Source organism: Podarcis tiliguerta, assembly GCF_965153285.1.
Source record: "Podarcis tiliguerta genome assembly, chromosome: 5".
NCBI classification, from domain to species: Eukaryota; Metazoa; Chordata; class Lepidosauria; order Squamata; family Lacertidae; genus Podarcis; species Podarcis tiliguerta.
In genome coordinates, this window is record NC_139538.1 from 55,600,002 (window position 1) to 55,618,537 (window position 18,536).

The 18,536-nt window shown below is 40.8% G+C and overlaps 1 protein-coding gene across 6 annotated transcripts in view; it reads right to left on the reverse strand.

Moving 5' to 3' along the window:
- Positions 1 to 18,536, reverse strand: part of ADAM12 (ADAM metallopeptidase domain 12) — a 189,768-nt gene that overhangs the window by 46,784 nt on the left and 124,448 nt on the right. For all 6 annotated transcript variants that reach the window (XM_083439608.1, XM_083439605.1, XM_083439604.1 and 3 more), the window contains one exon: positions 15,347 to 15,495. In XM_083439608.1, coding sequence (XP_083295734.1) covers positions 15,347 to 15,495 — 149 coding nt within the window. The remainder of the gene's footprint in view (positions 1 to 15,346; positions 15,496 to 18,536) is intronic.

An 18,536-nucleotide genomic window follows, 5' to 3' on the forward strand; every position in this document is an offset into this window, starting at 1 on the left:
GCACCCTAAGAGGAAGAGAGAGTCCAATCCAAATGCTTGGACAGGTTCGGCTGCTGATTGTTGCTCCTATGCCTATATATTTGATATTTGAAAAGCACCCCAAGTATTTTAGTATACACTGATCTTGTGAAGTTAACATGTCTTGTAACTCTATCTTTTTGTTTCTGCAAATATTCTCTGCGGTCCCACTGGAAGCTTGCCACTTTGTTAATTGTGAGTGAGATAAAAACTTTTGAGAGTCATTCAGCTCAATGCCAGCTGCATCAGGATGTTTGCAAGGACATCATGCCACAGACATTGTACAGGGTGCCAAAGTGCACACTGCGATTCCATGCGATTATATTAGGTGTGGATCACAACCATCTGACAAATAAAAGACAAACTGTCTTATTTCCCTAGACTCTGGAACCCACTGACTTCCTCTCTGCATTCAGGCAACAATTCCATGCTACGGCTGTGTAGGGCGCCAGCCAGCTCGATAATGACTGGGCTTTGTTCCCTAAATGTTTTTTTGTGATGGACGGCAGAGCCAGACCAGAGTCAGAACCAGTTCTCCCTATTTCCCAACCTGAAACCTGTCTAACATCTCAAATCAAATCCTATTCCTCTTCTTAAATCCAGCCCTATCTCTCATCTTAAATCCAGCCCTATCTAACTCTCTCCAACTCAGAAACTGCTCCTTTTATTCTTTCCCCCAAAAGTGCTGTTCCTGCCCCCTCTGTGGCTAGTGGACTCTGTAGCCCATCAGAGAGAGGCTCCAGCACTATGGTGGAATTTCAGGGGGACAGCATCTCCAGACTCTGGTCTGGCTCTGCTGTCCATCACAGTTTTCCATCAATCATATATTATTAAGAACAGGATGCAGTCTTAAAGAGGGAAATAAGATAGTGAGGAGAATTCCCATGTTGCTAAATCAGAAAGTTTAATGAATCAATAGTTATTTGTTATATTACAGACAAGGGACGAGGGTGGCGCTATGGGTTAAACCACAGAGCCTAGGACTTGCCGATCAGAAGGTCGGTGGTTCAAATCCCTGTTGCTCGGTCCCTGCTCCTGCCAACCTAGCAGTTAGAAAGCACGTCAAAGTGCAAGTAGATAAATAGGTACCGCTCCAGTGGGAAGGTAAACGACGTTCCTGTGCGTTGCTCTGGTTCGCCAGAAGCGGCTTAGTCATGCTGGCCACATGACCCGGAAGCTGTACGCCGGCTCCCTTGGCCAATAAAGCGAGATGAGCGGCGCAACCCCAGAGTCGGCCACGACTGGACCTAATGGTCAGGGGTCCCTTTACCTTTTATATTACAGACAGGGAAGAATTCAGACAGGGAAGAATTCAGAGTTGCCAAGCAATTAGCGGTATATTTGAGCTAAAGAAAAAGGATCACCTGCAGTCCTAAGTGGTAGTAGACGTTAAAGCATTTCCAAAGCAACACAGATACGTAACTTGGATCTCATGAATTATACGTTACAGTATGATTTTATTTTACAACATAGGGAGAGAAGTGGGAAGAGAAAAAAAGTTTGTTAGACTAGGACCTGGGAGACTAGAGTTCAAATCTCATCTCAGCCATGAAGTTCATTGAGTAACCTTGAGCAAATCACAGTCTCTCAGCTTAACTTACTTCACAGGGCTTTTGTTAAGATAGAACGGGGATGAAGAGAACAATATATGCCACCTTGAGCTCCTTGGAGGAAAGGTGGCTATAAATATATACAAATCATAGAACTGTAGAGTTGGAAGAGAGCCCAAGGATCATCTAGTCCAACCCGCTGCAATGCAGGAATCTCAGCTAAAGCATCCATGACAGATGGCCCTCCAACCCCTGCTTAAATAAATAAATAAATAAATAAATAAAACAATTCATTTCTGCATTAGGTAAGTTTTAAGATGGAGTGTGGAAGAGGTAGTGCACATTCAAATGAGGCACAGTTTGATACTTGAAGGCTAAGCCTGTAATTATATGCACTTATTTAGAAAGAAGTTCCAAGTAAACAAAGTGAAATTTACTTCTGAAAAAATATGCATGGGATTGTAACAAATGTCAAAAAATCTTTCATAAGCAAAGCATAGTAGGTAGTACTGGACAAAACAGCATTTCTCTACAATATAGAAAGTGACTTGGCCATGCTTTTGGTTGGCGAGAGTCAGAAATATGAGGGGGGGGGGAGTCCAGTTCTTAACACATGGAAGAGCTCAGGTAGTTAGAAGAAGAAGAGTTTGGATTTGATATCCCACTTTATCACCAGGAATCTTAATTCCTGTGATGATTTGCTAGTTTCTAGTTGATTTGCTAGTTTCTGGGTCTAGTAAGGAGCCCACAGTAATAAACAGAAAATAACTGTTTTCTTGTGAAATTTATTATTAATTTAAGAGTGGGTCCCATAGTTCACTCTTTGACATTGAAGTCAATGTTAGGAATGATTCCATCTTAAGAGACTTTCAATATAGACTTTATCATTTTTATATATTCATACTTTACATATTAAGCAGTACAAAAATTGCTTCAAAAGCCACAACAATAGTTTTTTCGTACAAATTCATTTTAAAACCAGGTTAATCTCAACAAGTGAAACTTTTTAGAGCTGAAACTTAGTGTGTGTTTTTTTAAAAAAAAACCATGTGTATGTGTGTGTATATAATTTAAAGCATCAAATTTAAATTCATTGATTTTCATCCAAACAGGTGTTTAGGATGACAAAGGCCACTCTTGACATTATAAACGTATTCCAGTGTGCAAATACTGGTTTGATAGGTATGTGAAATAGAAACCAAATGAACAACAGAAATATTGTTGGTAATCACGAAATCAGAAAAAATATAAGAACCAGCGAGTGTTTCCACAATGAACATTAAACATTTATCACCACCCATTTCTCTCCAAGTGCACACAGATTCGCTCACTCCTGCTTATAAAAGTTTCATGTGACCACCAATGGGGCAATAGGTCCTTTAGCCTATACTGGTGACCACAGAGTGTCACTGCTAACTAATGCAAATTCTCTTCACCTTAAAAGAACTCAAGCTGTTTCCTATTTTGAAGCAACAGAGCCATTCAAATTCTGGCCTTTCCTGTCCTTGACACTGATTTCCTCAGCTGACATCAGTGCCATATTCACTAGTTACCAAAGAAAGCACAGATCCACTCAGAACATTTTGTTTTGAAATAAATAACCTCACAATAAACAGGAGATGAGCATGTGAAATCTGAAGCTGAAAGTATATGAATGAATTATTCCATGAAGTAGGATGGGGTGACTTTATTTCAACTAAAGCATCTGAGATGCACTAAAAATGTAGCTTAAGGAACATTTTTTTTTTTATGGAACCATACATATTAATTAACTTTTAAGGACTCCTTTTATATAGTGCACATTTCTGCAACAGTATAACAAAAGGGAAATGAGGTAATAAAGGAGCTCCATATGCCCATATTGAAGATAAGGGGGAAGGATAGAGAGTTTATTACATTATTCTTGTAAGACAGGAAGAAACAGATATCTGCTCCTGGGCAAGGCACACCCACACTGCTTTTGACCCTTAACAAAACCCTACATTCAGCATCTAGGCAAGACTTAAGTAGTAGAAATTTAAGATATTAGCAGGATGATATGGGCTTCAGGCAGAAAGGAGCTTTTCGGCAAAATTATCCTCACAGGCTGAGCCCAGAGGAAGAATCCAAAGTCCATCTGAATGGTATAGGATCGGCTATGTATATCGAGTCTCTGGAAAAATAAAAATAAAGTGACTTTTGCATAAGAGGCCAATAGAAGGGGGAAAGTGAAGAACAAGACCTATCTGCTATATCTACTAATGCTGCTCCCCGTCACCTATGAATTACTACACTGGGGGAAGCGTCAGGAATACAAAAGCCAGTCTCCATGGTCTGTCTGATAAAGGGCTTCAGCCCTATGGATGGGGGTAGAGAGGGAAATAACAAATAATTATATAATATGGAAATTGAGATTGCTATTATTATTGGTTGATTTGAAACTGGCAGCCAGCCGTGACAAAGCCAATCAGAGCTAGCTTTCCCTACACAAAGAGCTGTTGCTGCTCCATCGGAATCCTGGCAGCTCTTTACAAAAACAGCAGCCAGGACAAGAGCACAGACGCCCAGCCATACATGTTGGCAGCCTGTTTGTTGGCGGTCACTGGGCCCCTTGCCGATTGTGTAGCATTAAAAAAACCCCCAGCAATAATGAAGATGAATACGTTCCAAACAGGACTTCCACAAACTGTGCATTGCTTCGGTTACCATCAGTTAGTCGAGGCACCAAAATATTCACCAGTAAATCTCACAAGGAAAACATGTATGGGTGCCCTTTCAGAACATTGCTATAATGTTATAATTGCACTTTTCTCTGCAGTTCCAGGATTCATACCTCTCTGGTTTTTTGAGTGGGATTCATTGTCAGAGTGAATTTGTACATTGTTATTCATGCAAGAATGCTATTTCTTGGGAGGGCAATATAGGAACTTCATGGAAGTACTGTGCTAAAATCTGTCTCCTAATTTCACAAATAAGTTTTTCTCTCTATGAAAGGGGCTTCTGGGTTGTTGTTTTTTTTGGGGGGGTTGCCTCATTTTCAAGGACAGTTTACAATTTCAGTGATGGGGGTTTATTTGTTGTTGTTTAGTCGTTTAGTCGTGTCCGACTCTTCGTGACCCCATGGACCAGAGCACACCAGGCACTCCTGTCGTCCACTGCTTACCTAATAGTTTCAAAGTGTTTGAGAGTTCTGTGTGTGATTTCCTTTCAAGTAAGCATTTCTCGAGCACTCTACCAGTATTCCTTGTTGCCCACATTTCCTGATCTCAAAAAAAGCCTCATGAGAAGAGCTGTGGATTCATTATGTCTTCCTCCTGGGCTTTAATTGAAGGGTAGGCACCAAAGAAGGCTGCAAAGTGTAGACCACAGCATAGATGATTTACAGAATGAAAGGACACCCACAAACACCCCTTAGCCACCTCAAAAATAAAGGAAGTGCAACCAAAGCCTGCATCCAACCCATGATAATTTCATCAAAATTTTTCTCTCCCCTTTGGTAATTTTTAATGCAATTTCTTTTCTCTTTATTCAATCAAGAACGGTTGAAAAAACATGGGGGAATTTTTCAGCAGACCACTCTTTCATGGATGATGGAGGGAGTGCCTGCCTTGGATCTCACAGACTTTTGCATGATTGATGTGACCTGTCAGCCTGGCTTTTTAGGGGAAATTAACATAAGATTATTGTTCTGGCATAGATGGACCCTTGCTTAGGAATTAAAAGCATAACAAAACCCCATTCCATCAGTAGTTAAAATTAGGTGACATTAAAGTGCTTATATCTTAAAAATAAGTAGATAATATTTCAGGACAACCCTAATTTATTTAAAAAAACAAAGTAGCAGCAGTTATGATGGAAAAGTTGTATTTGTGCCAAATACACTGGGAATTTCAAAAAGTTACAAAACCTAGGATGGATTTATCTGCAACTGTTGTTATGTCACTTTAGTGGAGTATCTATCCATGCAAGTTGTCAGCAGAAAAAAAGATTTCTAAAAGGTGTAACGCAGAACACTTACGGAATGGATCTAGAGTTAACTTCATGAAATGGATCCTTCTAAACTCAATACCTCTGATGATTCCATCATGTTTTATATAAACCACTCTGGTCCAATACCCCTTCTTTCCAATGGAAAGCTGCTTAACAGGGAGTCAGAACATTGGTCCATCTAGCTCAGACTTCCTTAACCTTGGCCCTCCAGATGTTCTGAGACTACAATTCCCATCATCCCTGACCACTGGTCCTGCTAGCTAGGGATCATGGGAGTTGTAGGCCAAAAACATCTGGAGGGCCGAGGTTGAGGAAGCCTGATCCAGCTCAACAAAGTTTCATATAGGGCGCTTTTACAGCCTTACCTAGAAATCCCAGGGGTTGAATGGGGATCTTTTGCATATAAAACATGTGGTCTAATGCTGACCTATAGAATGGAGAAGTTGCTAGTGACAGTGAAAGAGGTACTTGACCCTTTCCCTGCCTCTGCCATTTCCCAACTTCCGATCATTTCCTGTGCCACCCGCCAGGCAGGATTCTAAAGACATGAACAAGCTGGGAATTTAGATTTTTCTTCATCATGATCAAATTATGACCCCTGACACAATCAATCATGTGAACATTTTTGTGAGCTGCATTAGAGATTTGGCTGTACATAGGGAACTCACTTCTGTGCCATATCTGTAACATCTGAATAATTAAATTTTCTCAGGAATGTTTATCAAATACCAGAATTATGAACAAAGATTGCATTAAAAAAAACCTGAATGATGAATGACGGCTCTGCACTTATCCTCCCAATCTATTTTTACTCTCTCTTTTGTTTATTGTTTTAATCCCTAGAGCATCAATAAAATAGAACGCAATGTTACCATAGCATTCCCATCTATAGTTCATGTTCAATGCTTGTACCGATTTTTACAAGCCCAATTACCTGTCATTTTCACAAATAATTGAACTGATGTGTGGCATTAATAGCTTAACACAGAGGTTGCCAACCCTGCACCCACGAATGCCTTCCTTGGTGGCCTTGGAGATGGCCAGTGCAACCAGGCTAAAATGTATTAAACTAGAACCACCTTCCTGCACGCAGCAATTTTTTGAGTTAGAAGAGCCCACCACTTCCACTCCAGGTGCATAGGATGAGGGAAGGCTAAGCTTCAGCTTCACAATTTGTATGAGTGGAAAAGACTGCGGCAAGGAGTGAGTGCTGTTACTTTTTTAAAGATTTATTTTTGTGGGGAGGACAGTTGTTTGGCCTCTCAAGGGGCTTTGTTTTAAATCACAGGGAGTAAGATGTCAGCCTTTCTTGTTCTTGCTTCCTTCTCCATAGCAAGAGAACGCGGGTGGCGTTGTGGGTTAAAGCCTCAGCGCCAAGGACTTGCCGATCGAAAGGTTGGCAGTTCGAATCCCCGCAGTGGGGTGCGCTCCCGTTGCTCGGTCCCAGCGCCTGCCAACCTAGCAGTTCGAAAGCACCTTCGGGTGCAAGTAGATAAATAGGGACCGCTTACCAGCGGGAAGGTAAACGGTGTTCCGTGTGCTGCGCTGGCTCGCCAGATGCAGCTTGTCACGCTGGCCATGTGACCCGGAAGTGTCTGCGGACAGCGCTGGCTCCCGGCCTATAGAGTGAGATGAGCGCACAACCCTAGAGTCTGGCAAGTCTGGCCCGTACGGGCAGGGGTACCTTTACCTTTTACCATAGCAAGAATTGCTCCCAACTTGATGGTGGGGGAACACAGCACAGAGACAGACACACTTCTTATCCTTATCCCCATCCCCACCACCATCTTTCTGCTCCAGTCAGAACTGTTCTCAAGTTGATTGAAGTGGGGGTGGGGGGAGCACAGTGTAGAGGCAGAGACATAATGTTTCTGCTGCCTCGCACAGCTGGGGTTCTTTTCAGGCTGATGGGATGGGTGGGAGGAGTACTGTGCAAAGACATAATCTTTATCCTTATGTTTCTGTGGCCTATTCTGCAGAAGGAATTGCTCTCAAGTTTATGGGTGGGGGAGCACTGTGCAGACACAGAACAGAGACATCAACAGCAGCAGCATCTTGCCTGTACCACAGCAGGGATCATTCTAAAATTAAACCAAGCCACTCCTTGTGGCAACCATTTTGTGCTAGGTCATACCCTGCAGTGGCCATTTTGTGAGTGGTGCCCACAACGTTCTCAGAAATCTGAATGTACCCCTGGGCCCAACAAAATTGGCAACCATTGGCTTCATTTAAACGGATATGAATCCATGCTGGCTTGGGAGTACAACAATCCATAAAATTTACATTACAGGGGAAAAAAGATGGATCTGGCCTGCACCACTGAGGCTTATCTTCTCAAACTGTGAGCTTTATAAGAAATATTCCAAAGGACAGATTTACAATGCAGAATGCAAGATTCTGATCAGAAAGTATTGACAGAACCAACAGCTGGACGATTTTCAGAAATACTTCCAGGAAGAAGTAACAGCTTTTAACAGCCTTGTGCAGGACATACTGTCACAGCTTAATATCTCCACAGTCACAAAACTGCCAAGTAAAACATTATTAGGAGTTGCTTCCACTTTGACAAATGTACAGTCGGAAAAGTTATTTCTTGTCAAGAGGTCTATTGTGAGCCTCGTTTCCCATTGCAAAGGTGAAGCAATACTAAACCAATTTATCAACCTTGACAGTATTCTAACTGTATTCAGGAGTTATCTGCCATGCAAAGCTCTGTGGGAATTGTACGCAACTACTTTTCCTGTAGGAAACTAGGCAGTCAAGGAGAGTTGCTATAATCATTTTGCATTTGCCTCTGGCTCATCTTCTGTTCAGTTTCCTTTTAGATTGCTACCTCATTAATAACAATTAGCTCGACAGCAGAGGGTCTGGGTTTCACAATTTATTGTTTAGAACTTGATGTTAATCCAGTGCTGAATCAAGGGAAAAGGAAACCATATATGAAAGAGAAAGAGAGAGAAACATAGGTCATGGTAGTGTTGCATTAATGGAAAAAAGAGCAGAAGTTGTAGAATACTTTGTCGTTATTGCCAATGTTAGAGGAAATTGTAGATAAGAAACCAAACTAGATTAGCTTGTGTTTAAATTGGTTGCGTTAAACATAACATCCAGTACTAGCGATAAGTGAATTATGATAAATGGCTGACACGGCCGTTAAAAACACACTGCCTGCATTCAGTTTCCTACTGTGCTATTTTCCTCCACTCTGTTCCAAAACGGGATGTTGCCTGGCAGGAATTAAAAGACTATCAGAGAAGTGCCAAGTCTACACAGCCTGTTGGGTATTCTCTAGCTCTTTAAAATTATTTTTACTAGTATTTAGAAAGAGCTCTTTTCTCAATTTTCATAGACACAACAATGCTTTTCTATCCTGTATAATAGGAAAAGGTGCCAGGAGTCCGCTTACTGATAGCTGGTGCATTAGGGTTGCAGGCCAGCGCTGCCTCCCCTAAGAGGATCCAGTGAGGGACACCTCTTGCAAGCAGGCTTGGGGGCAGGACATTCCAAGGGGCAGATCCATCTGGGTCTACAGGCTTCACTTGGGTCCACTCCTGGGGAATATAAATTGGCCTGCCCCTGCCTCCATATCCAGTAGGATTTCCCTCCCTCTCTCCCTCCCTTGTATGAGGCTTGTTATGTGCTTGACCTTGCTATGGACATTGTTGGTCGCCATATTTGGGACCAGGTAGGAATTTTTGCACCAGGCCAATTGGCTCTCGCCTGGTGATTTTGCCTACCTCATAGCAATCGTCAAAACCTTTGGCAGTTTAGGAATTGAGTCTTAGTCTTGGTCAGAGGGGAGGTTGTAGCATCTGCCTGTCCCTTTGAAGGAAAGGGTATCTCGTTAAAGGGATCCGGAAGGAGTTGTTCAGAAACTCCTTGGCGGTGATCCCATGGGGGTGTTCCTATTTGATGTACGTCACAAGACTCCCGTGTTTCTGTGTTGATCCTACCAGAAATACTTCCAGCAGGCACGTTAGGGGTCTGGTTAAACCCAATGCCTAGGCCAAACCTCTGCATTTGTAATCAATCAAAGTTGTGGCCTTATTTGACCCCAAGACATTGTACTATAATGGAATCTGCTGAGAATGCTTGAAAGATCTGGACACACTAATGCTTAATGCTAAACTCACAACTTTTTCTTCTCCTAAAAACAATTAAACACCTCTAAAATGTCCCTGAATTATTAATAAATAGCAAATGGGCACTGTCTGTCCTTTAATTGCACACGGTTGTTTCAGTAATTTAAAATGAAATGTTGAAATAATGGCATCCTGTCAATTCATGGTAGTTTTTAACCAAAGGAAAATGGGAAAGCAATGAACTGAATCATTCTGGTATCTCTCTCTCTCTCTCTCTCTCTCTCTCTCTCTGTGTGTGTGTGTGTATGTGTGATTTCACCATGTGTAGAAGAAGTGTGTGAGGGAGATCATGATGTAGACAGGCCCAAAGACTCTGCAGTGAAGCAAAATTTTCAAAAATACCACATTTCAGGCATTTACCTGACAAAGGAAATACACTCCTTTAAATGTCCTCTGATCTCATTCACGTGTAACACTATGGCTTAGCATGAATGAGCAAGTGTGCAGGATCCTGCAGGGGTGGTCATTGCTTTGGTTGTTCTGCTGAGCTAAGCCATGGTTTTGCTTAAGTGTCATCCAAACCAAGGCTCATGGTTTGGCTCTCTCCAGAGAAATCATGAGCTGCAGCCAAAGTTTGCCCAGTGTTTTACAGCTCATAGTTAATATTCTCCATGAAAATACCAATTCAATAATTAGAACAAAAAAACAACCCCTGAAATGAAGGCAATTAATCATGCTCCACTGGGAAGCATATTCTCTCACAAGCCCATCAACTAATTATCAATGGTCAAAAGGTTGCAAGAGGACTAGTTTCAAATCCATTATAAAAACGAAATGACACAAATGTCATGATCCTCCCCACAAGCCACAAATCATTTAACACAGAACTGGGCACATGCAGCACACAGTGATATGATCATCAGAGAACTTAATTTTAGCAATTAAACCATGTACTGGCACTTTATATAATAATGTACACCATGGCAGTGTTGAGTGAGCACCGATTCCATATTCCTTAGGGGTAGGGCAGCAAAAAGACATATAACACTTTCTTTTACCATCATGCAACCTGAAAGGCCAAGAACACAATTCAAGGAAACCTGTTACCAGTATTTCACAAAACCCTCAAAACAGATCTCAATGATTGTTTAGTAATCTCCCTGGTAATAGACAAGAATACAAATCTTTACAACTGTTTCTGGTAGATGTTTCTCCATGCTATATAAAAACCAGACGTACTAAATACTACTCACCTGGTCACTAGTGCCAGGTATGAATAGGCTCCAGGTAAAGTCTTACAAAACTGTATTATTTACACCACAGTTGTTTAGCAAAGATTTGTGTGGACAGGAGGACCAGTTAAGATTGTAATGGGCTACTGACTTTTCTGCACTTATTTTCAAGGCTTGTTAAAATGCTCATTTATCAAATCTCCTAGAAGAAAAGTGTGCTTGTTGAACAAGGTCAAAAAGATAGCCCAACCTTAAAAATGTCACTGGGGCTTTAGTGCAAAGTACAAGCAACTTAGCTCTGTCTGATTCAGCATGAAGGATTTTTAGCATCCTGGGGAGAGCAACACATTTCAATGAGATAAAAGTGAAAAAAGCTTTCTTTATTGCAAAGCAGCAGGGCAGTGGAACCCCACGGAAGAAAGGATGGAAATTATAATGGAACTGACATCTGGATGTGATTGGTATACCAGGCTATCATTAGCAGGCACTTGTGTTACCGTTAACACCTGATTTTTTTTTCCCCCTTTAAAAGAGAGACAGTAAAGCAGAAATGGAATTCCGTGAATATTCAGAAAGAAAACTGTGTTTGCCAGCTGTGTCTTCAGTTCAGCTAAAGGACAGTTGCAGTGTAGATTTTTTATTCATGGAAAGGAGATAGAGAGCTGTATTTTCAAAAAGTGGAAAAAATATGGCTCACCTAAATGGGGCAGCCACAAGACAGAATTGCCAAGATTGCAAGATTGAGACAAATTGAACTAGTTAAGATTTAGTTCCATTCTTTTTGAAGTATAGTCTGATTCTGTACATTCCACTGAAGTCCAAGTATCACCCTCCCCCCCCCAAAAAAAAACACCAGGAAAAAGAAACGAGTCACAAATTCCATTAAGGAGGTTAGCAGAGACAAAGAAAATTTGGACTGGCAATATTTCTAATGAAAATGATGCAGCGCTTTTAAATTCATTGATGCTGACTCAGGATGTTCCTTGTGCAATATGGGTGTAACAAAATTGATTCGTCTTTGGAAAACTCACAAGACCAGAGAAGAGAGCTACAAAACTGGTAACACAATATTCAGCTACATCTCAAGACTGCCTGGGCGGCACCCAATGATGTCCAGCTACTTGAGCAATGGGGATTCAGTTGTCTAACTGGGCTTCTCGTTTTTCTTCTCCCTCCTCTGGTCCCTCCAAATCTCAAAACAAATAAACTCATTTTTTTTCCAATAAACTTGCTCCATTTTTATCTGTCTTCTCCGACGAAGTTAGTTAATTTCACCATGTATACCATTTCCCAAATTCTAGCTTGCCATGAGTCAACATAGTGGTTTGGGGGGTTTTCCACTTCTGATATGGTTTTATTTACACAGATATACAACCTGCACCTAGATGGAGGGATTGCAGAGCATTCACATCCTATGAGGGTCTGGCTTCTCCCTTAAGGGCAGCATTGGATTCAAAGGAAGGCAAAAAACCCAAAATACCTCCCATACTCTGCGTCTGTTTGTTCCAGCCCGTCATTCCCAGCTCACTTGGAGTTCTGCCCCTTCCTTCTCCTTCTTGCTGTTAACCAGCTCCAATGACCTCATCCCAGCCTACGTCATTCAAAGTTGAAACCCTAAACCTGGCCTTTGCCTCTGACCACTAGCAGAGGGCTGCAATGCAACTTCTGCAGACTGCCCTCCATTATTATTATTATTATTATTATTATTATTATTATTATTATTATTATTTTCTTATTTCCTTTTCCCTGAGTGGAGATAGAACTTCGTTATAAATTCCTCAAAGGGAGCTAGGGAGAACAAGACCTTTCAAACAGACTGCAATTGATTTTGTGTTTTCTAAAAGATTATTTTTCTATCTGGACAAAAAAAAAAAAATTCTTTGGACCTTCCTTGTCCTCTGTGTGCCCCTTTCCTCCTTCCTAGTGCTCATTTTCATACCGTTCTCCCTGGACCACAGGGTCCTTTAAGATCCCACATACAACACTAGGGCCTATCCTATTGCCCCAAAGTTAACATTTTGTTTTAAAGAAAGACAAAGCTACCATTACAAAGATATCAGTTTACAAAAACTAATTTCTCTTTATTAAGCATTTTTGGTTGCAATTCTTTTCTTGAAAATGTTTCTTGTACTGTGATTTATTTTTGTAGCCAGAAATAACCTGAATGTCAGGATCACTCTGTCTGCTTTCTTCTTTAAGCCATAATGCCTTATAAAATAACACATCATGTGTGCTTTGCTAAATGTGCTCAAACCTTTAAAAGATTTTGTGGTAAAAATGATACATGTCCTACTGGTTCCTTTTAAAACGTACACCTACAGGAAGCTCATTAACAGACAGATCCAACAGAATTTAATACAGCACTGATCCCGAGACTACTTCTACCAAGAACTCATTTCTAACACAATTTTTTAATGCTGGGCTCTTCAATGATTAAAACTGAAAAACTGAAAAGGAAATCACAATAATTAAGGAAACACCATTTGAAGTAATAAAATAACCCTTTGAACATTTTCCTTCGTTAGACTTAACTTCAAAGTTAAGGTGAATAATTTTAATCCAAGCTGGTTTTTCTCATCACCTTATTTGAATTACAGATATCTATTGGGCACAAAGTAAAAAAAGAAGAAGTGCAATGTCCATAACCCTCTTCCTCAAAAATGACTGTAGCAGTCACTTCTACCCCCTGAAAAATCTATGGCTTGAGAAGGCTAAGAGCTGGATGAATAGGATAGAAAAGCAATAGCCCAAGGTGAAAGATGGGCTGACACTGATCCCAAATACACAGATATACTCCTTGGATCCTAGGGAGAAGAGAGGAGGATGAAACATTTCATGCCATCAAATACACCATAGACCCAAAGTTTAACCTGATTTAAACAGTGTTAGAAATATTCCATTTGAGCAGCTTGATGAGCAGTTCCAAGAGTAATGAGAAAATCTATTGAAAATAGTCACTAATGTCTGTGGATCTAAAAAGTTCTGCATGTACACTAGGGGTTTGCTTGACCTGGAGGAAGAAAGACATTTCTGAAGCTCCTTTAGCTTGCACATTCCTGTCATTTCTGAAGATTTATTATTCGGGAAAGAATTTGAACATGTATTATTTGACTGTTCAGATACATCTATACACTGATGATTAAACATTTGCTCATCTATTTATAACATTTGTACAGGGTGAAGACACCCCTGCCCCCCTCCCAGTACGTACAAGAAGTGCAAATGCAACTTGAAATGCAGTGGGGACGGGGGGGGGGGATGGCCTCACTGGATTTTAAGCTACTAAGGTGTACATAGCCTAAGGGCTAATTCATACTTCCTCTTGTCCCACTGCTTCATCCCCTTGGGAAAACTGCTCTTTAGTGCTCCATCAGAACAAATGGCAATTCAGGGTTTCCTTGGATTGCTATTTGTTCCTTTTTACTGCTGAAGAGCAGGTTTTTCCCTTGGAAAGGAGAAAGGCAAGGGGGAAAGCAATTGGACCCGTGCCTAGAAAGTGTGGGTCAAGCAGAAAACTGCTCAGCCCTGTACTTTCTAGGCACAGCACAAACGCAAGTCTGGATGACCCCTTAGTCACATCACTAAAACTCTTGTTTTGAACAGAAAGCATGAAGGCATCCTCAAACTTCAAAAGCTGAAGTTAAAAAAAAGAAAAGAGAAGAGAAAACCTTCCTTTCATGACTAACATGCTTCAGTAGTTCTTTATAGCATTTACTTCTGAGATACCGTGCACCTCCACCTAGCAAATTGCATACTAAATTGATCTCACTTGTCATCACTCTATCAGCTGTGAAAGATGGCTAGGAATGAAGAATGCACTGGGTAACAATTGCATTTTTGGACTGAGGCAACTTTAGTGAGACCCCAGCCAACTGAGATGAAAGAAAGCACATCAGACATCACAGAAACAAAGATTGTCTTCAGTTTATATTGAAAGCTCTTGGTATTAATGCAGTTCTGCAGCAGGAAACACAGATAAACAAGCACCAAACCTGCTCCCCTATTTGCTATGGTTTATTTCTTATGACCTCCCCTGCTTTTTCTCACATACTAGTAGGGGAAAACAACAACAATAATACACGTTAATTGCTTTGCACATTTTCTTTTAATAACAAAGAGGGGGGATTAAAGCTATCCTCTAGGGATTAAAGTTTCCCTCTCAACAACATAATTTGTCACAGATTATGGAGAAGGGTCTGTGATAAAGTCTAATTGGCATAAACAGGATGTAAACCTTTGCTTAAAATGCTTCCTGGAATAAAAACAAAGGACTGTATCCAACTAAATAGCACAAGCTATTTCGGCTGAGGAAAAGAAATTCCTCAGCCTCTTGTCTTACAGCAAGCTCCTTAAATATGTTCTGGGTCTGCCCCACCCCAACCCTCCAGAACAGATTTTAGGGTGGAGAAGAGAGCAAGAGGAAAGTTATATTGCACCCACAGTTCTAGCTACCTTTTTTCCTCCCAAACAAAGCTTGTTCAGTACTTGCACTTACCCTGTTGAAGGGTTCATGATGCAGCCTCCTTTGTCAGCAGATGCTTTGCAGTTGCAACCCCTTTCCAGTGTATCATGGTTCATCCCAAAATTATGGCCCAACTCATGTGCCAGAGTTACTGCTGCTCCCAGAGGGCTGTCAGAATGGTCCTTAAAACAAAACAAAAAATAGAGAGAGATAAGAGTAAAGCATTTTATTAAAAAGGATGAAATAATATAGCCTAACAGAGTGATAAATGACCAAGCTAATTAGGTATTAATTGTTATAGATGTGGCGCATGGCAAGAGTAATTACAGTGTTATTAATGTAAATAAACACCACCACCAAGATCCTGCCCATTTGCCTTATTCTTCCATGCAGACAGCATTGAGAAGTTGCCTGAAAATGCAGTCATCTGGAGGCAGTGCCACAGGGAAAGTTGTTTATGTGCCAGTAGGCCCCTGACATAGTTTTGTAAGTGCCAGGTCTAGCAATACAAATCCCAAACACATCAGGATTGCACTGGCATCGCTGAAAGCTACTTTACACAAATAGCTGGCAACATGGAGCTTTCTCTGCACAGTTGGGTTTCATGCGGTCCACTCAAACTGCTGCTTTTGTGTATGAACTGGGCCACATGTCTGGAAAGACCCAGACTTGTGAGGTCTAGCTACCTCCTTACCCCTACCTCAACCCTACTGTCCTGGTATATGGACTCATCCATGGCTTGGTTCACACATGCATGCACATGATGAATGCAAGACCAAGTGATGACTTGAATGCTTGAATGGGCCATCTAAGAAGTTTCATATTCATATCATGCTTTTCAACCATGTCATTTCACATGTTCAAGTGTCATTAAACAACTGCAGAGAAATGAACTGATGTAAATGTACTTGTGAACATAACTAATTTATCAAAAGGCGGAAGTGGCGCATCAGAAAATGGCTCATTCTACAAAATGGACAGTAGGAAACATGTGCTCGCTACGCTACCAGCACATTAGTACAAATGACATGCAGTTTACAGGGCAAGCCCCGGAAGGTCTCTGTTGTCAATAAAATTAATGGTGGTATTCATTTCTTTTTTTCTGGACAAGAAATATTCTTGCAGAAACTATTTTCGTTGACTGAAAGCTATTTTGGTTGACTGGCACAAACATTTAAAAACTTTTTTATACTGTTCTCTGTGGCATCCATCTATTCCTTTTGAAAAACTGACCTTCTTATAAAAGTTCTCTAAAAAAGAAAAATGCATAAAACATGTAATATAAATGGCTGATCTCCTGTTTATCAGTCAGTAAATGGAATTACTATGTTCATCTGCCTTTTCTAAAAGCACATATGAATTTATTCATCTAAAATCACTCTTCTTCATAACCTTTCAAGCACTCTGATGTGTACAGAGAGTAAAAGCTTAGAACTGTCTAAAAGCTTAATTAAAAAGTAAAATGAAACTCCTAATAAATTATTGGCTTGGATTTCACAATTTTCTGTTTAAGGGGCTTCTGTTAATAGTATGAATAATTGAACTCTCTAGTGAATGAAAAATTGAAAGTACAATCAATTCATAAAAGGCATCACTCTCTGAAATCTGAATGCACTTTATCAAAAGTTGCATGTCATTTAGTACTTCTGAATACATTAGAATCAGACCAAAATTTCACTCATTTTTTAGGAAGACACTAAGTGTTCCTGAAAAAACACACAAATGTAGCTTTCTTTATTTTTATTTTGATCATAAGTCACTTTGTTCTCCCCTCTGTTGCTTCTTGGATACCATTTTTTCTCCCAAACTGCATGTTTTATTAACGGGCCAATCAAATCACATTAATTCCAAATCACATTAGTTCCAAATTATACAGCCAGATTTTAAAATTTTTTGTTGGGGGTACCCATACTTCAGGCTCCGAAAGGGATCCAAACTTCACTCTTGCTGCTGCTGCTTTAATTAAACAGTTCTGTCCAGTTCTGTCCAGATAATCTCTTTGTTATTTTCCTCATCTTCTTGTTGTTATCATATATTCCTTTCTTTGTGATCTCTGATAATCTTCACAAGCGGGTTGCAAACAAACATATTCTGTGTGGGTTTTACACTCTCCAAGAGTCATATCACATAAAGGACAGACGCCATTTCCACACCTCCGTAAAGAACATTCCCACAGTCTGTCCGTTGATTTCCACAGGCTTGCCAATCTATATCTCAGGGGGACCTGCCAGGTCAAGATCACATTCCGATAACCATACATTCACCTTCCGATGACCCTGGTCCTCCTCCCCCTCGTCCTCCTATGGGCAAGCCTGTCTTAATGGAAGTCCATTTGTAACTGCGTCATAAAACTTTCTTCCCATTCCCCGATGTTTCCACCAGTCCTCTCTTTGATCAGTAATTCATTTCCACACAGTTCTTAACTCCTGCTTGTGATTAGTAATTAGCAACGATTCTTCTCTCTGGAGGGGAGGGTTATTGGTACTCACATAAGACAAAATAAGAAAAGTTTTTTCCTCCCCCTCCTTTCCGTTTCACTCCAACATACCAGTCTTTTAATGATGATTCTTCACTTGATTTATTTGTCCAGCCCGTCGCTCCGCTCGCAGAGATCCCATTAATCAGCAGTCTTTACTCCCGATCTTCACTTGATATATGTGCATTAAATTCTTTCAAATTATATATTTCCAATTATATATTTCGAGCTAATGCGAACCAGTGCGCGATTAGAGACAGAGTCAGGGAGAGCCGACCTCACCCGAGGGCTTCGTGCCAAGTGTCCTCACCCCCTTCTTTCAAATCGGGGGGTGAATTATGGACACAGCTGGCAAGGCAGCCTCTTAATTACCTCATGTGGGTCGGAGAGATGTTATTGTCGGCCATCTTCCAATGTGCCCCCTGGTGGCCCCCCCACTCTCCCAAACTGCATGATCCCAGTAAATCATGGATCATTTACTGAGTAAGATGTGTTATAACAGTATTTATTCAATCAAAATTTGGCTGTTTGTAGCATTATCAATGAGATCAAGTGAAGTACTATTACTGTTATAGGAACAGGCTACTGTTTTGCAGAGGCAGCTGGCTGATTCTTCTTGTATTCCTGCAGTGTGTGGATGATTTTATTGCACCTTGCAGTGCACCCAGTAGCAGCTCGCAGGCCAATGTTTCTCACCTGGCTTCTCAATGTCATGCATTGCTGCTAGTAGTTGAGAGGGAGAGGTCA